The sequence below is a fragment of the Nicotiana tomentosiformis genome, chromosome 5 (genome assembly GCF_000390325.3).
Source record: "Nicotiana tomentosiformis chromosome 5, ASM39032v3, whole genome shotgun sequence".
NCBI lineage: Eukaryota > Viridiplantae > Streptophyta > Magnoliopsida > Solanales > Solanaceae > Nicotiana > Nicotiana tomentosiformis.
The window spans coordinates 40,763,202-40,788,700 of NC_090816.1; the positions used below are offsets into that span (position 1 = coordinate 40,763,202).

A 25,499-nucleotide genomic window follows, 5' to 3' on the forward strand; every position below is an offset into this window, starting at 1 on the left:
TCATAGTATGCTTTCTGTTGTTGCCTCATTAAAAACCTTTCCAGAAAAACCCAATTGGGACAAAAGCTGGACAAATGGAAAAATAGTGCATCACATACTTTCAATACAGGCGAAGTTTGTCAGCAATAATATCTCTTGAGGTGTGTCACATTCCAGTTGCTTGGAAACTTTTCTCCATCCTGATTCTCCAACTCGTATGAATCTTTCCCAGTGACAGCTGATACCCGGTAGGGGCCTTCCCAGGTTGGACGTAGCTTCCATGCGTTGAGTTCTTGGGTGTTTTGAGTTACTTTCCTTTGAACCAAGCCTCCTGCTTTAAAATAACGGAGGTTGGCTCTTCGATTATAATATCTTTTCATTCTCTGCTTCTGGGCCTCCATTCTTATATGTGCCAAGTCCCTGCATTTATCGAGTAACTCCAAGTTGACCAACATTGCTTCGTTGATCGTCTCTTCGCTTACCTGGAAATATCTTAAGGTAGGCTCTCCTACTTCCACCGGGATTAAGTCTTTTGCTCCGTATAGAAGGGAAAAAGGAGTTTCTCCCATGCTCGATTTGGCCGTCGATCAGTACGCCCATAACATTCCTGGTAGTTCCACAGGCCAATTACCTTTAGCTGCTTCCAACCTTTTCTTGAGATTTTGTATAATCACTTTGTTTGTTGATTCTTCTTGACCATTTGTGCTCGGATGATAGGATGAAGATGTGATTCTCTTTATTTTCAAATCTTAAAGGAACTTTGTGATCTTCGCGCCAATAAATTGTGGCTCAGTATCGCATGCTATCTCTTTTGGTATTCCAAACCTGCAGATTATGTTCTCCCACAAGAAATCCACCACTTCACGTTCGCCAATCTTCTGATAAGGACCTGCTTCAACCCACTTAGGAAAATAGTTAGTTAAAATTAAAAAAAAACTTACCTTACTGGGGATCGGGGGCAGCGGTCCGACGATATACATTCCCCACTTCATGAACGTCCACGGAGACAGAATTGAGTGTAATGGTTCTACTGATTGATGTACCAACGGTGCGTAGCATTGGCAGTTATTGCATTTTTGCACGAAAGCTTTGGCGTCTTGTTCCATTCGGCGCCAATAATATCCTGCCCTTACCAGTTTTAACACTAAGGAATCTGCGCCCGAATGGTTTCCGCTTATTTCTTTGTGAACTTCTCGCATAATGAAATTAGCTTCGGACGCTCCCAAGAATCGGGCCAGCGGGCCTTGGAAATATTTCCTGTACAATTGGCCTCCTTTGAAGCTATACCGTGCTGCTTTGGCGCACAGCGCCCGAGATGCCTTGGAGTCTTCGGGAAACTTCCGTGTTCGTGATAATCGATGATATCATTCCTCCAGTCCCAGACCAAATTAGTCGTATTTACATCATAGTAGTTATCTACATCCAGGACCAAGTGCATGAGTTATACTACCATCCCAGAATATGATCCCTTCATTTATGTTGATGAACCAAGGTTAGCCAGTGCATCCGCTTCTGCATTTTCTTCCCTCGGGATATGAGTAATCGACCACTCCTGAAATCGAGCCAGCAGAACCTGGACCTTTACTGCGTATTGTTGTATGTGCTCCTATTTGGTTTCAAAGATCCCGTAGACCTGATTTACCATCATCTGGGAGTCGCATTTGGTTTCTATGACCTCGGAATCTAGTCCCCGATCCAGTTCGAGTCCTGCAATCAAAGACTCATACTCTGCTTCATTATTAGTTAAATGGACCATTCTGATGGCTTACCTTAGGGTTTCTCCTGAAGGCGTGGTTAATACTATGCCAAGCCCGGACCCTTTTACGTTGGAGGCTCCGTCTGTAATTAAGATCCAAACTCCCAATATCGTTTCTGACACCATTACTGCCTCTTTGGTTGCTAGAGGCAGCAATCCCGGACTGAAATCGGCCACAAAGTCGGCCAAAACTTGTGACCTAATCACAGTCCTTGGTTTATATTCTATGTCAAATTCACTTATTTCGATGGCCCATTTGGCCAATCTACCCGAGAGTTCGGGTTTGTGGCATTTCTCCGATGATCGGGAAATAAACGTGCTCAAAGAGTCTAATCTCCCTATGAGCCTTTGAACTTCTTCCACACTTGACAGCTGGTCCAAGATGTTCTCGATAGCTTTGATTTTATCGGGATTTACCTCAATCCCCCTTTGTGATACCAGGAATCCTAAGAACTTGCCGGAGCTGACCCCGAATGCGCACTTCTCGGGGTTAAGCTTCATGTTATGCTTTCTTAGGATGTCAACAATTTCTTGCAAATGCTTAAGATGATCACCTGTGTGAAAAGACTTAACGAGCATATCGTATATATAAACTTCCATAGTTTTTCCTATATGTTTTTCAAACATCTTGTTTACGAGCCATTGGTAAGTGGCTCCGGCATTCTTCAGCCCGAAGGGCATCACATTATAGCAATATGTGCCAAAATTCATTATGAACGAATTTTTTTCATAATCCTTTGGGTTCATCTTAATTTGGTTGTACCCGGAATAAGCATCGAGAAAACTCATTAACTCGTGCACGGCCGTCGCATCAATCATTTGATCGATGTTTGGCAGTGGGAACGAGTCTTTTGGGCACACCTTATTCAAGTCCTTATAATCTACACACATGCAAAATTTATTGTTCTTCTTAGGAACTACTACTACATTAGCTAGCCAGTCTAGTTACTTTACCTCTCGGATCGAACCGATGTCAAGTAGGCGAGTTACCTCTTCTTTGATGAATTTATTCCTGGCCTTCGCAATAGGGCGTTTCTTTTGTCTTACCGGAGGGATGTCGGGATCCAAGATTAGCTTGTGTACGATCACTTCCGTTGGGATACCTATCATGTCCACATGCGATCACGCAAAACAATTGACATTATATTTAAGAAATTCAATAAAGCCAGACCTAAGCTCGGGCTGCAGTGTTGTCCCCAAGTAGAATTTTCTTTCTAAGAATTTTTCGAACAATGAAACTTGTTCGAGCTCTTCCGCGGTGGATTTTGTTGCATCTGTCTCTCTTGGTACCTGGAAATATCTTGGCACCTGATAAGATTCCAAATCTTCTCCCCCTAGCTAATTTCATTCGATTCAGGAGCGAGCGTCGATTCCTTTAGTTTCTATACCGTATGCTTATTACCTTTGCTACTAGAGATCGAAATTGCATTCATCTCCCTTACCGCTAGTTGGTTGTCCCTTATCTGTTTGATTTCTTTGGGCATTGGGAATTTCAGCAACTGATGATACGTTGATGATACATTGATGATACGTTGATGGTTCAACTGATAGGAATTCCAGCAACCAAAATTTCGTGCAACCATGGTCTTCCCAGAATAATATTATATCCCATATCACCTTCCACCACTTCAAAAAGAGTCGTCTTCATCACTTCTTCGGGATTCATAGGTAGCAAGATCTCTCCTCGGGTTGTCACACTTGAGAGGTTGAATCCTGCGAGGAGTTTTGTGACCAGAATAATGCTTCCAGTGAGTTTGGCTTGCTCCAATATCCTTCATTTTATGATATTGGCCGAACTTTCTGGATCCACTAGAACGCGTTTGATTTTAAAATCTAATACATTAAAAGAAATTACTAATGCGTCGTTGTGCGTTAGAAACAATCCGTCTGCGTCCTCCTCCGTGAAAGTGATGTCGTCTTCAGCGACTTCCCAGAGTCTATTGCTTTGGGTTATTAATACCTTCATCTTTTTTGCTTCCGAGAAGGTGACACTGTTGATCTCGTTCCCCCTGAAAATCATGTTGATCACCTGGCTCGGAGGATCTTTCACTACTTTTGAGGGTTCTCCGTTATCACGGTTGCGACCGTAGTTGTTCTTGGCCCAGTCACTTAAGAATTCTCTAAGATGTCCATTCTTCAATAGTGTTGCTACTTCTTCACGCAGATGTCGGCAGTCCCTGGTCTGGTGGCCATTCGTCCCATAATACTCGCACCACAAATTGGGATCCCTCTGGCAGGGATCAGACCTCATAGGCTTCGGGAACCGTGCTTCTTTAATGTTTCTCATAGCAAATACCAACTCTACTACACTGACGTTGAAGTTGTATTCTTATAGCCTGGGGTAGGAAGGATTCTGTGTACCTGACGTTTCCTTGTCCTGCAATGATCTGTTTCTCCAACCGCGATCAGTTCTTCAGTCGGTAACAAACCTCTCTGCTGATCGAAAACCTCTGCCGCTTCCTTCAGCCCATTCGTAGGGTAGAAACCGGCCCCACGAAGATCGTATATTTGTGTCGAAATCATCTTTTGATTTTTCTTTATTCTCCTCCCGTCCCTTTGCCGACAACGGGAAGCAAATCTTATCATCTTCAATCCTTATCATAGACCCGTACCGGTTGTGGATATCCGCCCAAGTCGTCGCTTGGAACTCAAGCAAGCTTTTCTTTAATTTCCGGGAAGCATCTGAACTTCTCGGATTCAGACCGTTGGTAAATGCTTCAGCCGCCCATTCATCCATAATAACCGGGAGCAACATCCTCTCCTTCTGGAGCCAGTGACGAATTCCCGCAACAACTCGGACTCTCCTTGTGTAATTCTGAATATGTCGGCCTTTCGGGCCTATACCTTTCTCGACCCGGCATGAGCCTTAATACAAGAGTCTACGAGCATCTCAAAGGAATCTATGGAATACTCGGGTAACAGTGAATACCACATCAAGGCTCCCTTCATAAGAGTCTCTCTAAATTTCTTTATCAAAATAGATTCAATCTCGTGGGGAGCTAAATCATTCCCCTTCACCGCCATTGTATAGGTGGTAATATGCTCCTGAAGGTCTGGCGTCGCACTTGGTTTGTACGGCAACTGAGCATACTTCTTTGAGTCCAGCTGTTTCAGCACCGGTGGTGCGCCCGAGATTTGGTCCATGCGGGCGTTCACTTTCCTTATAAACCGTAAGAGTTTACTCTTGAAGGGATCGTTCTCGTTGTTGGGGTCGGATCCGCTTTCCCCAGCCCCCATCGAAGCCAACCTCTCCCTTCGTGGTGTTGTTGTCGACCCTCTGCGTTGTTTGATTTACGGGAGCACCGGGAGGAACTGGACCCCATCTATTCGTGTTATTGGAAGCCCTCGATAACGCTTGCTTCAACTCCGTCAAAACCTTATCCTTTCGTGTGAGGTGGCCTAGAATGATCAATTGTTGCTCTTTAGGACCCTTACCGCATCAACAACACGCTCCTCTTCAGCATCATTGGGAGTCGCCTCATGGACATCGTGGGTACCGCTTGTTGTGGACCGGCGTGGCATCGTTCCCCTCATTGTGGGTGTCATTAACTGAATCCTCATGATGAGGCTGGTCTCCTTGAGTCTCAACATTGTGTGTTGTTAACACCATTATCTGCCATTTTGTGATTTTTTGCTAAGACAAATAATCAAAACACGTTAGAAAAAGAGGCAAGGATCAACTTAATTACACGACTGTCTAGGCTCCATGGTGGGCGCCAAACTGTTTACCCGTAAAATGGTATAATTGAATTTATACGTGGTTTTTAGACAAGTGAATTAATTCGATTCTGAAATAATAAAATAATTGAAGAAATACGCAATACTTAGCCTTGAAGTGAAGATAAAATCACGAAAACAGTAATTCTAGAAGCAGAGATTTCGGGCACAACAACAATGAAATCAAGGAATAAGAAGATAAACTTGTATAAAGTTTTGAATCGATTATAGCGTACGTTTGCCAGAAAAATCATCCATTTTACAATGATAGTAGAGCTCACTATTTATAGCTGCACTTGGGGAACAAGGTCCTAGGATCATGCCCTTCTTTAATGTCAATTATGAGGGTCATTGAAGAAGGTGTAATGGTGAGCATAAATGACAAATTCTCTGTAACGGGCAGTGCACTAAATGCTGTGAAATATTCTCCATTAAATGCTACCGGGCGGAGGATATTTATTGCATCTTTACGAGTGTCATTATTTCTGGTGACAAATGGGACAATTGCCTTCGGTTTTAACTATCCCTCGCCTTAGGCTCCACGTGTCATTCTCTTAAGCGGACACTTAATATAGCATATTTTATTCTATACAAAAAGCTTCACCCTTTATTAGAGCTAACTGCGAAGCAACGTGAATATATATAATTTTGTTTGGACCCTTCTCCAATTAGGTAATTCATAGCTCACAACAATTTCTCAAAAGAGAGTTAAGCGAATAGATACACTTTTATTGAAAGCAAGAAAGAGAGTTAAGAAACCAAGTTTCCGATAAAAAAGCTCCAAATTTCTGTCAATTCGTGATCATGTCTTTCCAAGTGCTGCTAGTTAACCTGACTACTTCTCATCTAGTTTTTGAACATCATAACACATGCATTTGAAGAATACTTTTGAGAAATTGTTAGTGAGTTGTGAATTACCTATTTGGATAAGGGTCCACATATTGTGGTGAGATAATAAGTATACTTTTAATATTAATTAAAGATCTTGGTAAGAACTCTAGAAATGAAATTGTCTTTAATAAATAATATTTTAACCCATAGTAAGACATCTCTTTTTTTGTTAACTGGATACTATGCGTTATAATATATATATATATATATATATATATATATATATATATATATATATATATAAAACATTCACAAAATTACATTATTAAAGGGGGGAGGGGGGATGAGGTCCCCTGTTGATTGTCATCAACGTCTACCATTATGTCAATATTACAAACATTAATATTCCTTTCAAAAACAGTTCCTAAGATATCTGCCAACATTGTATCATTTGCAAACACCGGAGGAACTGCCAAAGATTGGGTTTTGTCAAAAACTTCCTTCTTAACTCCTTCCTTTGCGAGGAGGTCTACCACTTGGTTCTGCTCCCTGTAGATGTGGCCTATGACTGGGTTCCCCAGCTGCTCGATCAGATACCTGCATTCAGAAATTATGGGGTTGTGAGTTAAGTTACCATGCTTTAACATTTCCAGCACCACTTCAGAGTCAGTGTCAATCACAATAGGTGACATGCCTTGATCGAGAGCTATTTTTAGCCCCATCCATAGGATTGAAGCTCTACCCTAAGACTATCAGTATTTGGGAGCCCCCTTATAAAGCCAAAAACCCAGTCACCCTTGTTGTTTCGGAATACCCCCTCCCCTCCCCCCCCCCCAAATACTCCCATTTTCCTATGTTAAGGCATGCAGTCCCATCCGTGTTTAACTTATAGAAGCCCCTACGTGGTGGTTGTCACTTTAGGTATAAGGTGATTGTGGTTATAACAGGCCTAGATGTGGCTACGATATGGTGGTATTCAACAGCCTTTGCAATTGTTTGGTGCATATTAATGTGATTTCTTTTCTTTTCAAAGACATTAGAGTTCCTAGTGAGCCAGATGGCTGAGAGGCAGAAGGACAATAGTTGTTTCCATTTGATGCAAGCATTGTATTCCACATTTTGAAGCCTATGCCATGTGCCTTCCCAGTTTGGCATAGAAAAGTTGACACTAAGGTTAGGCTTATGGTTGCACTGGTGCAACAATTACTGTCAAAATCCTTTGACATTAACACATTGAAAGAAGATGTGGTTTATGTCTTTTATGGCATAATCATAGAAGTAGCAGTTAGGATTAATTATCAAGCCTATGTGGTGTAAGTGGTTCCCTGTAGGCAGCCTGTTTTGCTGCATGAGCCATATAAAGAACTTAATCTTATTGGGGGTCTTTAGCTTCCAAATCTAGCTGTAGTGGTTTTCATGAGAAGTGTCATTGTGCATTAGTGCATCAAGAAATGAGTAGACAGATTTGGTACTAAACATGCCATTGGGGTTAAGGTTCCAGATTAGCTTGTTCTCAACAGAGGTGGAGGTGGTGATGAAAGTGTTTTGGATTATGATGCTGATGTCATGGGGGGGTAGGGAATGGAGCTGAAATTTCAAACCCCATTGGAGTACACATCTTTTATCCTGGTGTTCATGTCACTATGGTGCCATGGACCATTAAGGATTTTATCCGGTTATTACATTTTGGGAAGCCATGTGTCAGTAAGGAATCTAACCCTATCCCCTTTGTGAACCACCAATCTAGTGCAATTAGTGCATATCTTCCAACACTCCTGAACATATTTTCAGGTTCTAGTCTTAGCCTTAGCCCTGTTCCCTCCTCCACTACAGTGCTTTCCCATAAGCACCCTAGCCCAGATGGAGGTATTATTATTGTAGAGTCTCTAAGCAAGACTGGTGTGGCGTGTTTTGTTCTTTAGATGGGCCTGTTGGAGGCCCAGCCCTCCTCTGTTTTATGATTTGGTGACAGTGGCACACTTGACCATGTGTAGCTTCCTTTTTGTAGGAGTTGTACCTCAAATTAAATTCCTTTGGATTTTGTCAATTTGGTTGGTAATGTGGGAAGGTAACCGGATGTATTGCATTACATGGTTTGGAATGCTACTAAGGCAAGTTTTGGCTAGAGTGGTTCGACCAACCATGTTTAGGAACTTGATTTTCCACCCTGCCATTCTATTGTTGAGGTTATCTAGGATGAATTAGAAGTCAATATTCCTAGGCCTTTTGTGAAAGATGGGGAAACCTAGGTATTTACCAAAGTATCTAGCACCTTTGATACCTAAAATGGCACTGCATGTTGTGGCACACTCTTCCTGGCAGTTGGAGGAAAAGATTACCTTAGACTTCTAAAGGCTGACTTTCTGTCCAGATGCAACATTAAAATTACCCAAGATGTCTAAGATTGTCTCACAGTTTCTCTTATTGGCGAGCAAACATAGTGAGGTCATCTGCAAAAAATATGTGGGAGATTCTAGGCCCTCCCCTGGTGATGTTGATAAGGAACCAATCTTTATCAGTTACAACATTGTCAATATTTTTGGAAAGCCTTTCAATGCATATGATGAACAAATAGGGTGATATGGGATCCCCTTGCCTAATGCCTTTACTGGGCTTGAAGTATTCAGTCTGAGTACCATTGACAAGGATGGAGATGGAGCTTGCAGTGAGACAGGACATGATTAATGTGGTTAGTTTAGTGGGAAAGTTGAAGAAGAGGAGGGATTCTCTGATGAAAGACCATTCTAACCTATCAAAGGCCTCCTCTAAGTCCACTTTTAGGATCATATTGGCATTATTACCTTTCATATTTTGGAAGTGGGTAATGTACTCTTAGACCACAATGACATTATTAACAACCTTTCTATTGGCTAAGAAACTGGCTTGAATAGGGCCAATGATGTTCTGAACCAGAGGTTTGATTCTATGGACAATGATCTTGGTGATCAGCTTATACAAGGTGTTGCACAAACCTATTGGCCTGAAGTTTTTCAGCAGTGTGGCATTAGTGCACTTTGGGATGAGGCAGAGCATGGTTTTGTTTATTTCAGGAGGGATTATACAAGTGGAGAAGACAGCGTGGCAGAATTAGATTACCTTGCCAGAAACTATGTGCCAGTACTTCTGATAGAAAATAAAAGGTGAAGGCCATCAGGCCTAGGTTCCTTCATGGCCTTGAAGGAGAATGAGGCACACTTGATCTCAGAGAGCCTAAGGGTAGAGTCAATGGTTCTTTTCTCCCTGATAGTCAGGACATTAGCATTATCAATAATGTGGCTCTTGTTCAGAATTGAGCTATGATGTTCAGTGGTATAGATCTTAGTGAAGTAGTTAAGGATTATGTCTTTAATGTCATGGGGATCCCGAATATTGTTCCCCACCTCATCTTTTAAATACATGATCATGCTCCTCCTTCTTTTGTTAAGTGTGGATATGTGAAATAATTTAGTGTTGGCATCTTCCCCACTTAACCAATTAATTCTGGATTTAAGCTTCCAGAAGTCCTCTTCACTCCTAAGAATGACAGAGAAATCATGTTGGAGTTTGGCTTCAAGCTCCTGAAGGAAGGTACTAATGGGGGTATGCATTGGACTTTTGGATGCCAAAAAGTCTAGCAAGGATCTGGCTTTTTCTATGGAAAATGTTTTCAAAGACATGCTTATTCCAATCAGCCACCCTATTGGTAAAAACAGATGTATCTTTCAGGATATCAGTATTGGCTGCAAAACTATCTTCCTAGGGAGGAAGGAAGTCAGGGTGGTGTCTCCACACAGATTCAAACTTAAAAGGCTTGTTGGCCCTGCTCAGACTTTGATGGATTAAACTTAAAAGATAAGGACAGTAATCAGAATGGGTCCTAGGAAGATGGTAACAGTTGATTCAGGAAACTCCTACATCCAATCATCACTTGCAAAACACCTATCAAGTATTTCTAGGATTAGGTCTTGCCTGTTGGTGTATCTTTTATTAGACCAAGTATATTTTGAACCTTTAAAACCTAGATCAACTAATTTGCAGTTGTTCAAGCATTTTCAGAATTTATTGCTTCTATTAGTATTCAAGCTATTACCCCTAAACTTATCCCTAGCTTTTAGGAGTTCATTGAAATCTCCCCCCTCCCCCCCCCCCCCCAAAAAAACAAGCCAACTACTCCCATAGACAGAAGCCAAAACCTCTAGTGTGTTCCAGAGTTTATTTCTATTATTAACACAATTGCTAGCATATATAGCAGAAAAAAGTCATTTAGTGGATGAGGGTAGTACCTTGACCATGACATGCACCCCCTGTGAAATAGTGGCTACTTCCTCCAGCTTAACCAGATCATTTTTTCACATAAGCACAATCCCACCAGACTGGCCAACAATGGGGGATTGGAATTGAGCATCAAACTTGAGCTCGGCAGTGAGGTGCTTGTGGTCTGCCATTCTAGTCTCCAGTAAGACTAGCATGGCAGGGTTATGGAGCTTCACCATAAATACATAGTGCCTACAGAATTCAGCACTATTAGCCCCCCTAGCATTCCATATTATGAAATTCATTAACGGGGTCTTTTGGGTTGGGGCCTTCCTTTTGATTACCTTCCCCTTTCTCACCGGGGTTGGCTTCAACATACCCACTAGAGGGATCAGAGTCACTGTTGAGTTTTTTGAGTTTGTAAATGAGTGCACTCGGAGATCGAATTTGCAACTTATGAGCTTTTTGAGGCACAAAGCAATAAGCATTTCTCCTGACTACTCTTTGAACTCTATCTCCAGGGGTTCTTGCATGAGGAAGGCCTTTGTATTTGGTATCCCTAGTTTTTCTAGTATGTTCTCCAGGTCTACATTGGACTCCCTGAGGTAGTCTAATGCCATGGTGGTGCCCCTGCTCACCATATCGATGGGTGAGAGTGGTTGGGGTGGTAGCTGAGAAACTTTGACTATTGGTGGCCAGAGTTGGAAGGATGGAGATGGGACTGGAGTCTCCAAGTTCATGAGGGGGGGAAAAGGCATGGTCTGGAAAAGCTGGCTCATGAGTGTGTTGAGTTTCCTCCATAGACAGGGGTTGTTGGTTCCCTATGTACTGGGCTTGGAGTAATGTGGACATCCATAGCTGGCGTCCAAGGTTTTCCAGACCTTGGTGGAGGAGCTGTGTGGCCAGTCGAGCTAGGTACCTGGATTTTGTATGGTCGTTTCTATCGGGACAGACCCTACCATCATTTGTAGGTTCTGGGTGTGTCCTTAGAGTGCCATTTCCAACCATAATTCCGGCATGAGCTCCGGTGGCATTGGGGTGGTGGAGATGGTTAGCGGTGTTGTGGCTTGTGTTTGAGAAAGGGGGTTGTTGTTTTTCATCAGATAAATCAGAGAGAAGGCGATTGTTGGTGTGCCTTGGAGTAAAGGCAGAGGAGGGAGAAGCATTATAATCCATCTCCTTTTTGGGTTTCGTGTGAGACGATTTGCCTTCTGCAATTAATCTTGAGGGATTGACATGGGGTGTCACCTAATTGATAGTATTGGGCGTTGGGTTTGTAACAGACACTTGATTACCTCCACTGGAAGAAGCAAGATCGGGGAAGAGATGAGGGTGGATTATGTGTGGCCCAGGCACATGCACGGTAAAGTGGCCTTTCGTGAACGTGTGAGCCATTTTAGGATGGGATTGTACTGATAAATGATCCCTTTCCAAAAAAGAGATATTCTCTTTTTGTGTAAGAGTATCCAATTTGTGGGAAGCAGAGTCAGGGGGGGTGGAATCTTCAATCTCATTTTTGTAGATTGTATTGGGATTTTTGGGAATGGAAATATTTTCTAAAATGGCATCTTTTGGGATTGTGCCTAACATAGGCAGATGCCGTTTCAGCCCAATTAGCTTGTCTTGTGGGGCTGCCCTTATTTTGACTTAGACCACTTGTAAAGATGGACTTTTATTAGAGTTGGGCCTTAAAGACCTCAAGTCTTGTTGATAATCTATAGCCCACCCCCATCGAGCCCAAGTGTTCACCTGGGTCTAGATGTTCGTGGGCTTTAGGGTTGCTGTTGCCAGTAGTGGTGGCTACCAGGTCGAGGAACGTACCTTTGGTTTCACTGTACTGCTTTACCTGAGTCATGGACTGCTCCGATGTTTCTCCGGCCAGTCGTTGTAACCGATTTCCTTTGTGGATTCCTTTTTGTTCCGCATGAATGGGACCGTTTGCCACAGAGAGTCTTCGCCAGGGACTGTACCAACATTTGTGGTAGTAGGAGTTAGGTTAATTGGACTGTTGGTTTTATTGTCCTTGGAGTGAATGAGCAATAGTGTAGCGTATGGACAATTCTCCCACATTCCTCGCAGAGAATCCCTTCCCCCTCATATAGGATGGGTTGATTGTGGTTGCCGATGGTGACAGCTGTGGTGACGGGGATTTCTAGTGGAACCTGGACACAGATCCTAGCATATCTCCCCCTAAGGGTAGATGAGATACATGTATCTATTTTCAGTAATTTGCCAACCATGTTGTCCACTTGCTCGAGGATCGCCCTATCATAGAACTCTGTTGGGAGCTGTGGGAGTCTGATCCAAATTGCTGTAATATCAAGCTTGGATTCCGCTGGAACAAAGTTTGGTTTTCATTTTCGTATAGATAGAAAATGGCCTGTCACAAACCAAGGTCCCTCTGCCAGGACTTTGATCATGCTTGCTTCCAGGTTGAATTTGACGATGAAAAAGTCCCATCCCAGGTCGATTAGTGTTAGGGGTTCAGTGGGCTTCCAAAAATGTGCAAGCTTTGCTCGTAGTAAGTGGTGGGGAATTTTCCTTCCAAATAGTTTCACTATTAGGGAGTATCTCCAAGAGAGGTATAACCTGTTCTTGTCTTTCTTTGACAAAGGGATGGGGATATTCCCTGCATTTAATTCGAACAGGGGGGAGAGTGGGTTAGTTCATATGAAGAGGTGGACATCAGATTCCTTTCCGGTAGAATCTCTTTGAAATAAGTTTTTTAAGGAGTGTCCTCTTCCATCTCAAATTAAGAGGCTTCCGTAGGGGGGTCCGGTCGTTTCGGTAGGATTTTGGAGGATGGGTCCTCCGTCGGGGTGGGAATATGGCTATGTTAGTGATGTTTGGTTAGAGAGTGAAGAGGTGTGATTTTTCTCTCTAGAACGACATAATCTATAGTAAGACATCTCGATGTGAACTTGAATTACTCTGGACCAATAAAAACAAAAAAGAAAATTTTGACTTGAATGGATAAATATGCAATGCGTGTGACATACTGATACGTCATGAATCTCAACATTACAACTAAAAATCGACAGAAGGATAATTGATCAGCGTTTCTTTCTTAGGAAAATTTTGTCAGTTTCTCCAAGAACTAAAATGTCTTACTCCCCGTCTCAATTTATATAATAATATTTGAATAATTATAAAGTTTAATAAGATTTTTAAAAAATATATAATTCAAAATAAATTATAAATATTTATATGACTATAAATCATTTTATTAAGACAAAAAATATTTTAATAAATTATTATTAAATATAAAAAAAAACATCGTTCTTTTTTAAATTCGCTATAAAAAAGAATGTCCACTGAATGAAGAGAAAAATACCAACAAAAAAAAATGTTATCCTATTTAACCTTTGAGGCACCCAGTCCGAGGATGCAAATTGGGTTGCACTTGCCAGTTGCCACATGCGATTGTTGAGAATGAAAGAGCTTATGAGATGTCATTGAGATTACTGACAACTTGACAAGCAGTCACTGACCTTGGAATTACAAGATTATCTCATTCTCCTTTAGATATTGAGTTAATTCTTGGGCGATCATTCAAATTATCAAAAAAAATAAGTAAAGTTTTAAATAATTTTACTAATACAAGAGAAATATGAATAACTTTAGTGAATCATTTTTATAACGATGGCCATCAAAAGGAATTTACTCCTAAATTCTTAAATTTTATTATGAATCATTCAAACCAATATATTTGAAACAAAAGAAGAAGCAAAAACAACCAAAGAAAAAGCAATAAAGAATAAATATTAGGAGTAATAATTTTGATTTAACGTAAGAATTATATAAAAATGAGTGATAATGTAGAGATCATTATGCACAACTTGCGTACTGTAAAAGAGATTGTCTTCAAATAGTCTTATACATTATATTGCTAAAATACATTTTACATTTTGTATGCAGATACTACACAATATGAAATTTAATACTGTCAAACAATGGATTATTTGTGCATAGATATTTGATGTGACAAATCAAACGTACATTATAAAATAGTGTTTTATAGTTTAGTGTTATCGGAATATTTGTAGGATTTAGAAATCTAGTACATAGTGTTGGATTGAACTTTTACTTAAAGATGACAACAGATATCTTACTGCTTATCCAAGCATTGAAGAGGTCAGAGATGCCATTTTCAATATGAGTCCAGATAGCACTGCTGGTCCAGATGATTTTAATGGAAAATTCTACCAAAATTGCCGGAACACAATCGAAGAAGATGTGTTTGAATTTGTTATGGTATTCATCAAAGGGTCCAACTTGACCAAGTATTACTCTTATACTTGCTTAGTGTTAATTCTCAAAGTTGAATCCTCCTCCACCTCTCTGAGATGAGGCCAGTCAGTTTGTCCAATTTTTCTAGTAAGATCATTACTAAGATCTTGTCTAGTAGATTAAATCCTTTACTTCCTAGACTAATCTCAGACAACCAGAGTGATTTTGTTACAGACAGGTTGATGACTGAAAATGTCATGCTAGCCTAGGAGATAGTTCAAGGAGTAACAAAGGATAACAATGGAGGCAATATGATCATCAAATTAGACATGACAAAAGCTTATGATAGGATGTCTTGGAAGTTTATCGCTGATATTTTAGAAATATTTGGCCTCTCACATGAGTGGATTGATTTGATTATGAGATTGGTTTCAAGAGTATGGTACTCTATTAATGTCAATGGCTCTAGAAAAGGTTTTTTCTCCAAGGAGACCCCCTCTCTTCTTCTCTCTTCACATTGGGAGCAGAGGTACTATCCAGAATGCTTAACTCTCTATATTAGTGTCACGACTTCACCCCTTTTACGATGAATTCAAGAGGCCCCCAAGTAACCCACTTGGCTTATGTTGATGATATCATGATATTTACCAGTGGTAATAACAAGCCAGTGAGATTAGTCATGAAATAAATTAATAGATATGAAAAGCTTCTGGCCAAAAAGTGAATAATGATAAGAGTTTTTTCATTACTGATCCAAAGGCGTCACCATCTAGGATCAATAGAATGAGAAGTGTCACTGGTTTTATGGATAAAAATTTTCCTTTTATCTATTTGGGATGTCCTATCTATATAGGAAGAAAAAAGATTGAATACTTTGACAGTATGGTTGACAAGTTTGTTAAAAGATTAAGTGGATAGCAAGGTAAAATACTTTCTGTAGGAGTAAGAATGATTCGTATCAAACATATCCTACAGTACATGCCCATCTATATCTTGTCTTCTATGAACCTTCCTAAAGGGACCCTTACTTTAATTAAAAAATATTTTGCGAATTTTTTTTGGGGCTCCTCTGGAGACAAAAAGAACTTTCACTTGAGGTCTTGGAAAAAGTTTTGTTACCCCAAGAAAGAAGGTGGCATTGGGATTAGAAGTATGATAGAAATCAGCGATGCCTTGGCCATGAAAAGGTGGTGGAGAATTAGGACTATTCCCTCACTATGGTCACAATTCCTTAAAGCCAAGTACCGTAGTAGATGTCACCCTGTGGGAAGAAAGAATGCGTCTAACATATCTCATATATGGAGACACGTGCTTCATATCAGAAATAAGATTGAAGTTAATATGCTTTGGAGAATCCATAATAGAGATTGCAGCTTCTAGTAGGATAATTAGACAGGTAAACGGGTTTTGGCCAATCTTTCTCAATTAGGGAATAAATCTGGAAAGACCAAGGTTAGGAAGTACATGTCAAATGGAACCTGGGATTACACCAAACTAAACCAAGTGTTAAGTGCCGACTTAGTGCAACATATTAGCACAATGGAGATTGACAATCAATTTATTTCTGATTATGCAATTTGGACTCCCAATGATGACGGTGTATTTTTCAACAAAACAACTTGAAATTCTATAAGAGCCTCTTCTCAGAGAAACAGTTTCAATATCAAGGTTTGGCATTTTAATCTTTCTTTTAAAATCTCCTTTTTGAATTGGAGACTTATTCTTGGAAAACTCCCCTTTGATGATGTTATTATTAGATTTGGGAATCATACGGTTTTCAGATGTAATTGTTGTAACATACCTCAATGTGAATCCATTCAGCATATTTTGTGGAAAGCCAAATAGCAGAGTATATTTGAAAGTACTACGAAGGACCCTGGGAATAAGACACATAAATGTGCATATTAGAAGGGTTCTGCATAATTGGTGGAGTAAAAAATACCAGTAATATTGTGCACAAAACTCTTTTTCATATTGCTCCTATAATAATATGTTGTCTAGAAAACTTATTGTGCTTGCAAGTATGCAGATCAAAAGAATTTCAAGTTGTACAAAATAAAGTAGCAAATAGAATGGACTATTTAGGCTGCGATGAATCTTAGCTTCCCTACATGCAATTGGAGTGACTCTTGGCTACACATATGTGAAGTAGTACACAAACTGAGACCTATCCCTATCTACACTCAAGTATTCTGGAAAAAATTAAAGTTGGTTGGGTCAAGCTAAGCACAGATGGAAGTTATTTTCTAGAGAACAGTAAGGCTGGTCTAGGAGGAGTTGTCAGGAATGATAATGGCGATCTTATCATGGCATTTTCTATCGCAACTAAATGTAGTAGTAACAACTTGAGTGAGGCATTAGCAGCTAGATTTGGAGTCCAATGGTGTATTCATAAAGGCTATACCAATTTGGCTTTGGAACTAGACTCACAAATAGTTACTAATATGATTCAAGAGAAGCACACCAATAACTACAAGCTTAAAGGAGTGATTGAAGACATTGCACATAACATGAACCTTGCCAACACAAGCATAACTCACTGTTTCAGGGAAGCTAATCAAGTTGCAGACTTCTTGGCAAAGTTGGCAGCTACTTCCGGGAAAGACTCCTTCTACTATACTTTTCAGGATCTTCCTAAACATGCTAAGGGTCCTTTTCAACCGGATAAGTGTCAACTTTCAAGCATTAAGACTAAATATGATAAGGCCAATTTCTTTGTAAGTTAAGAAGTGATAGACATGGAGTAGGATATGATATAATCTACTACTCCATTCTTTTGAAGAATGGATTGGTTTTCCATTCGTGTGTTGTATTTTGAGGTAAGGTCTAGCCTCCGTCTGTTCTCTTTTGCTTAATACAACACCTACCCCACAAGGTAGTATTTATCCTCCCCTAAAAAATAAAAAACAAAAAAAATTACTTTTCTTTTTTCAAATTCTTGCAACTTGTAATTAAAAAAATGAAAATGAAGTGGGAAATCGAAGATAGAAACTTATTCGTACAAGTTGTTTACACAAAATTATTTAAACTCTTATATCTTTTAATAATTAAATAATATATATTCTTACATTAATTTATGATTTTTAAGATTAAATTGATTAATTCCATGTAAACACCATATGAAAGCGAAAGTATTGTTTTTGAAAATAATTATTGGATATTAGGTACTAGGTACGAACTTGGGAAGTCGCTTTGGCTCCGTAGATCGCGCCTTGGCATAATTTACATGCAAGTGGACATATAAAAGGTGGGAACTATAACAGAAGGCATACCGGACGGGAGCGAAATTCGATTTGAGATACTACGAAAATGGGAGAGACCGGCGTTGCGACGGCGGAGCACAACAACCAACACCATTGCGCCAATGATCTCCCACCGTCAGACCGCCCCGTCCGTGTCTACGCCGATGGGATCTACGATCTCTTCCATTTCGGCCACGCCCGCTCCCTCGAGCAAGCCAAAAAATCGTATGTGCTCTGGTATTTCTGATTCAGTCGTATTTTCACGTTATCTATGCATTTCTACCTACGTCAACTTTGATTTATTAAAGGAATACAATTGACAGTTGTGTAGGTTACGTTGCAATATAACATAATGAATCTTTTAAACATGGAAATTATTGGAATGATATGGACACCGATAGAGTGAATGGCTGGAGGCATTGGGTCTTACATATGCAGCCTTACTTTGCATTTTTATAAGAGGTTGTTTCCACGGCATGAAACAACTTCAATGATATAGAGGATGCCCAGTGTAAAAACTTTCAAAATCATAATGACTCCTTAATGATATGGGCCTGATGAGAGTGGAATAGGTATAGAGGACGAATATAGCTGATCCCAAATTATTTGGGATTGAGGTGTAGTTGATTGATTTATATTTTTTGCTATATGTGTGTAGACAGATTTTGTGACCAGTCATAGTTAGCACAATTGCTCTGCACCTATTTTCTGGCTTTCATGATGTTGTTAATTTTTTCTTATGGTATCTGTTGGTGGTACTGATATTGTCTATTTTCTCTTCTTTTCTTTTCTTCTTCTTGAGCCGAGGGTCTTTCGGAAACAGCCTCTATACTCCTCGGGTAGGGGTAAGGTCTGCGTACACACTACCCTCCCCAAACCCCACTAGTGGGATTTTACTGGGTCGTTGTTGTTGTTGTTGTTGTTGTTGTTGTCATAGTTAGCACAAATGGTGTCATTTGGGAGGAGTCGCTTACGTTAGCCTTTGGTTATAATGCTGTGATCTTTTTTCTTCAGTTAGTATCTGTATGCTCCTTCTTCAATCTGCTGTTGCTTTCTGAATTTGTGGTTGATTTTGCGTATTATATCTGTAGACTGTTGTGTCATTCACGCTCGTCACCATAATACATTGTTGTCACCTTTGTTTACTACTTGGTTGCTTTATCTTATCTCTACTGTTCCTTGAGCCGAGGGTCTATCGGAAACAACCTCCCTATCTTTATATGGTAGGGGTAAGGTCTGCGTACATACTACCCTCCCCAGACCCCATTTATGGGATTTCACTGGGTTTGTTGTTGTTGTTGTTGTATATCTGTAGACTGTGTTCCATTGGTGAACTGCCGAATGCCGAATAACTCGGGCATAATGGCTTCACAATTTTCTTCTTTTAACAGTTATTTCGGATGGTCACAGGTTTCCCAACACATACTTGCTTGTTGGATGTTGCTCGGATGAGATGACGCACAAATACAAGGGTAGAACTGTTATGACAGAGGAAGAGCGTTATGAATCTCTCCGCCATTGCAAGTATGTTCTTCTTTTATTTCAATTATTTACTGCAACTATGGTTATACAGTATTCATATAGCTGGTCAAATCAATTTGGGTTTAAAGCATAGTGCACGATCGATTATAGTTAGTTTTAACATCATATCTAGTTCTGACATAAGCTTCATGAAATTTTATAAAGAATGTTTATTTTCTGAATGGGATAGGTTGTCATCTTTGCAAAGTCATTACTGTTCCAAGAAACATTTATTATCTGGATATGCCTTTTCTCCTTTTGACCTCTACATGGTGTAAATTGCCTTCTCTATTACTGGAACATTCGAACAGCCAATGATGCATGTTGGTCTTTCATGTGATTCAGCCTCATTTAATCAGCATCAGTTGTGAACAATTGGAGTAATTAAGTATGTGCTTTTTTCCAGTCTCAAGTGTGCCGATGCTGCTTTTTTTTTTTTTTTTGGGGGGGGGGGGGGAACCGCCCAGGTTCCGAACTTGGATCTCTGGGTGGGAAATTTATTATAATACTCAAAATTAGTACACAAGTAATGGCTGCTCTATTCTCATTGTGCACATATTGGCAGACGTTATTACTTGGAAAGGCTCCATTTCTTCATAACCCTTTTAGTTCCATTGCCATTAATTTTCTTTTATTATTTTCTGGTAGTAAACTATTTTAGTAACCTTATACTTTTGCTAGGTGGGTGGACGAAGTCATTCCTGATGCCCCATGGGTGATAAGTCAAGAGTTCCTTGACAAGCATCATATTGACTATGTTGCTCATGATGCTCTTCCGTAAGATTTCTTAGCTTCAGTGTTGCTTTACGATAAATGGGATTTCCTTTAGGTGGAAGAATGGGTAATCAATATCTCCATGAACTAGTGTTTGTGCTTTCGTGAAGATGATCAATTGGATTCATATACCCCCCCCCAAACCTCTCATTTTATATTGAACAATTTGATTTACAACTCCACTGTTTTCCAGATTTTGAAAGTAAAAGTATATGTTGGAAAAGTTTAGGGGAAATATGATTTTTGGGAAAGCAATGGACTATGAATGGCAATCATCTTACTTGAGAAAGTGGATATTGTCATTAGTCACACCTAGAAAACATACGATCTTGAGTATACTAAGGAGCTTTAAAATGAAAAAGATGGTGGATTTACCTGTAAAAATGCTTTCCAGGATTCACATAGAGATATTATGAGTTGTATTACATGTGTTATGTAACTATGTTTGATTATAGCTTATTTTGTCCTTCCGGGAATCTTTTGACAAGTTAATACAAAAGAATCTAGAATGGGGTTTTTCATCATCTTCTTCTTATTGTTTTTCTGCTTAAACAATTGATAGTTATGCCGATGCTAGTGGAGCGGGAAAAGATGTCTATGAATTTGTAAGTAATTATTTATAGATTCTGGAATCATGCATCATAGGCTCATAGCTCATTTATTGCTTGACTGATTCTGAAATCCAATATTTAACACTCTCCTTTGTAGGTCAAAGCTGTTGGAAGATTTAAAGAAACGAAACGAACAGATGGAATTTCAACTTCAGATGTTATAATGAGAATAGTTAAAGACTATAACAAGTATGTGATGCGAAACTTGGATCGTGGATATTCAAGGAAGGAACTTGGTGTTAGCTATGTCAAGGCATGTTCTTTACTCAAATACGATTTTCTGCTTTACTTATTTTCATCCTTTTGGTTGCTTCACATGGTGACATGTGGGAATATACTGGGTTTGTTGTTGTTGGTTGCTTTACATGGTGTTCCTATGGTATGTGATATGGACTTTTGATGAGATATTGTTTCATGTATTTAGGAAAAGCGATTGAGGGTCAACATGAGACTAATGAAGTTACAGGAGAAAGTCAAAGAACATCAAGAGAAAGTGGGAGAAAAGGTACAGTTAGATGTGAACGCAATCTTTTGTTTGCGTTTATATGATACTTTAGTTATATGTGAGTTATTATGGCATTATTATGATTGATGGGAAGAGTAAACATAGACTTCAATTCATATCTAACTAAAATTTGAAATCAAACAACTTATCAATTGGATGATACAACTACACAAATAGCCGAATTGTTCTTTTTCTTTACTTGATTGCAACTTGTCTTCTTTTATGCAAGGGATGATTTCACTTTGGTCCCCCAATATTCGCTAAATTTGGTGTTTAGTCCTTGTAATATCCCATCCAAGCATACTTAACTCGCGATCAGTTGAAATGTGTACTTTAGAGGAAATATGTTAAATTGAGACTACATATATTACACCAAATATGGAGTAAAAGTACTGACTTAATACATGGGTAGTTATGTGGATTAGCAAATTGCCGTCTTTGCAAGTGGAGGGACTACAATGTGCATTTCTGTTAGTTGAGGTTAAAGGTGTATAACTCAACACCAGGAGGACCAGAATCATAAACTGTCAATAACCATGTGATCTAAACTGGAATTTTCTCTATGTCAATAACTTTGATTGATCTATTATGTTCAGTATCGGATCCATCTTGAGTAAGAATATGCTGCTTCTGCTATTGTTCTTTGGTTGATCTATTATGTTCAGATGGATATGATTTTGCATGTGCCCTTGTATTGTAGATTCAAACTGTTGCAAAAACAGCTGGTATGCATCACAATGAGTGGATTGAAAATGCTGATCGTTGGGTTGCTGGATTTCTTCAGATGTTCGAAGAGAGTTGCCATAAAATGGTGAGCAAAATCAACGAATTGTTGTATCTATTCATGAATATGTCTTTCTTCGATGATTCTTATTTTATAAATTCTGGCCACTAGGGAACAGCCATCAGGGATCGAATTCAAGAACGATCAAGAGGCCAACAATCAAGGGATTTGCTGGAAAATGGAAATAAGATCGCTACTGATGAAGAAGAAGATGATGAGTACTACTACGTCGAAGAGGAGGAAGAAGAGTATTTTGACAATCAAGAACAGCATATTGAGGACAAAAAGAATTCATCATCATCTGCAGAGTAACACTTGTGCCTAACAGCAGAACATCTGTTTCTTTGATTCTTGTTGTAGGTTGGTATGGAATTTTGTAGATGGCTGCTGCAGAAGATTGTCGTTGCTGCAGTGCTTGCACGGAGGTTGTGTATCTGAGTTAATGCATTTTTTAGTTCATTCTTTTTTTATAGTTTTTCGAATTCGGTGTGCACAATTGATTGCATACATGTATTTTACTGTTCTGTTGGAATTAATCTTGCTTCAATAGTAAATATTTTTTTTTAGAAACCTGGTGTCGATGTGACAATTTTTATTTAAACGGAAAATATGAGTAGTGTACCATATAATTTAGTGAAGTAGTTACTTTTCTTCTCTGCAGCGTAAGTATAATTAATAATTTACAGAAACTATGTTGCAAAAGGAGTAGAATTAACAGAAATTTGGGTGGGAAGTATAGTTTGATGGGAGACAAAACAAATGAAAACCCAAATCAACATTGTGCAGAGACAAGAGGGGAGGGGTTTGTTAAGACCTGTTATGATACTTACTCGTACCAGGTGTGCACCAAACCACCAGTATTTCTCCCAAAAGGATAACTTACACATATTAAGGTTAAGTAAATGCATAAAATTCCATAAGATACATGATCCCTAAGTTATCTTTGACAAAAACATTCATATGTAAAGCAGGGAATTGTAGTACAAAAGATCTCGGATAATGGTACATCAATTTTCATTGCTAGCCATCAAGAATGGTCTTAAGGAAACGTCTTAAAGAAACAAAGGAAGAACCACCTTCCATTAAGACCTCTCTGCTCTTGACCCTCATTTTTTTCACTCTTTTCCTCACTGGATTTTCACTATCCATTATGCATCTTATAGCATTCTCAATCTCGTCTGCTCTCACTATTCCTCCATCACTGATCTTCCCCATCCTGTAATCCATTCTCAGTTCCACTGCCAGCTCAAGATCCTTCACCATCTGAAACGCGTTAATCTGCTGCTCACCATGTAGAGGCCATGTCACCATAGGAACTCCATGCCATAAACTCTCCAGTGTCGAGTTCCATCCACAATGAGATACAAAACCAGCAGTCGCTTTGTGAGCCAAAACATTCACTTGTGGTGCCCAACCACACACCATTCCCCTGTCTTTAGTCCTAATCAAGAATCCTTCTGGCAATAGCTCATCAAACTTGCCATATTCAGAACCAAGGGGCATTTTTATTGACCACAAGAACCTCACCCCGCTTTGTTCAAGAGCATTTGCCAACTCTTGTAGCTGTGGAACCTCTAAAACTCCCATGCTACCAAAGCACAGAAATAGCACAGATGATGGTTGCTGATCTTCTAGCCATTTCATTATTTCTTCCTTATTGTCCTCCCTACCCTTTTGACCTGCAAGGTCGAGCTGCGGTCCTATTGTATATACTGGAGGTAGTTCAGGGTCAGATGCTAATGAATTCACAGCATGAGGTTCAAGTTCAGCAAATGTGTTGATAAGAATTCCTTTGGTTTCTTTGAACCTGGCACCATGGTTCATGAATGCTGTGTAACCTTCCTTATTGAAAGCAAACGTTGGTAAGACATTTGAAGGTACCAAGTTGGCATAGGAAGGTATATATAAATCAGGATCTGTGAGGCTAAATTCCCTCCCATGTTGGCTATGACAAACAGAGAGGTAAAGCACAAAACCAAGAAAACCTGCACCAGAAGTGAAGAAAATATAGGGAGGAATCCCAAGTTCATTTGCTACATCAATCATTGAACTGCAAAACATATCGATGACTAAGCCAACTATTTTCGTATTGGAGTGTTTGTTGTTGATAATAGCATCTTTGACGAGGGGTTTATAGCTTGATATGAGAAGAGAGAAGAAATTCTCCATAGAGTTTGTAAACTCTTGTAAGGGTGGTAGTTCGACTTGAGGAAGTTTGATGAATCTGATCCGATGATCAACAGGGGCAGTATTGGAGGAGAATCTTTGAATGTATGCATCTATGCCTACATCAAATGGTGCCTGAGGCCTAATGATAATCATGGTTATACATAGTTGTTCATCAAGATTGAGCAAGTTTACTGCAAATGTGCATGTGGGGACAAGGTGACCTATGCCTGGAGCAGGAACAAAAACCAACTCTGCTTTCTTCATACTTGGTAGCTAAACAAGATGAATATGATGGATCTGTGTTGAATATATATATATATATACACACATCATTTTTGACATTCTCATAATTCATTTTCATTTGTCTTTTCTGAGTAATGGATGCAATGGGAAATAGAGAAGCTTTAATACATTTCATATTATATGGTGGTGTTTGACCGTGCAACAACTTTTAGAAAAGAAAGAAAGGGAGGCATAAAGATTTTCAAATGCATAAAGATGTCTTTTTTTTTTTAACATACAAAAAAGGAAAGAGCTTTATATAAAATGAAATAAAGAGAGAAATATTCAACTTTTCACATATATATAGTTGATTCGAAAAATAATGAACTTTGAACCCGGTCTAAAATCCGCTTATGCAATATCTGTAGATAGATACGTCTCAATCTTTTACTTCCACATATAGTGCCAATATAGGGTCATGTGCTGCAACTTGTCGTTAGCCTCCAGCTCGGATTGGAACAGCTGAGATCTCGAGAAGGTCAGAGAATAGGATTTTCATTGGTTTTTTTATTTTTATTTTTATTTTTTATAATCGAAAAATTCTTGAAACTAGTCAAAACTAATGAGCCAGCTCTAAGAATAGGATATTCATTGTATTCCTTATATTTTATATTTCTTGATTAAATTGTCAATCTATAATTTAAACTTCCTTTAAAAACCTTTTCTAGAAACTAACGACATGTTGTATTATTTTAAATAAATGAGTGTTGAAATTCTTACAAGCGGCATGCCCATAATAAATAATAATGAGGTAGAATGAACAACTAACTTTTGCATTATTGAAGCACTAGAATAAAATCAAATATTCCTTTTACTCAAACTGTCAACCAAATATATCAAATACAAAGAAGAAGTTAGAATAAAC

At 39.3% G+C, this 25,499-nt stretch overlaps 3 protein-coding genes across 3 annotated transcripts; 1 reads left to right on the plus strand and 2 right to left on the minus strand.

Moving 5' to 3' along the window:
• LOC138892222 (uncharacterized) lies at positions 1-548 on the minus strand. Its single transcript, XM_070175926.1, has 2 exons — positions 150-548; positions 1-66 (listed from the first exon to the last, which is right to left on the minus strand). The coding sequence occupies exons 1-2, from the start codon at positions 546-548 to the stop codon at positions 1-3; spliced, it is 465 nt and encodes a 154-aa protein (XP_070032027.1).
• A 17,452-nt stretch (positions 549-18,000) lies between these two features.
• Positions 18,001-22,753, plus strand: LOC104099025 (choline-phosphate cytidylyltransferase 2). The gene is made up of 8 exons (XM_009605892.4): positions 18,001-18,213; positions 19,399-19,512; positions 20,191-20,286; positions 20,846-20,888; positions 20,992-21,147; positions 21,319-21,399; positions 22,100-22,210; positions 22,295-22,753. Exons 1-8 carry the CDS (start codon positions 18,056-18,058, stop codon positions 22,493-22,495), a joined length of 960 nt encoding a protein of 319 aa, XP_009604187.1. The 5' UTR covers positions 18,001-18,055; the 3' UTR covers positions 22,496-22,753.
• A 318-nt stretch (positions 22,754-23,071) lies between these two features.
• Positions 23,072-24,725, minus strand: LOC104099024 (putative UDP-glucose flavonoid 3-O-glucosyltransferase 3). Its single transcript, XM_009605891.4, has one exon. It carries the CDS (start codon positions 24,614-24,616, stop codon positions 23,204-23,206), a length of 1,413 nt encoding a protein of 470 aa, XP_009604186.1. The 5' UTR covers positions 24,617-24,725; the 3' UTR covers positions 23,072-23,203.
• Positions 24,726-25,499: the final 774 nt, after the last annotated feature.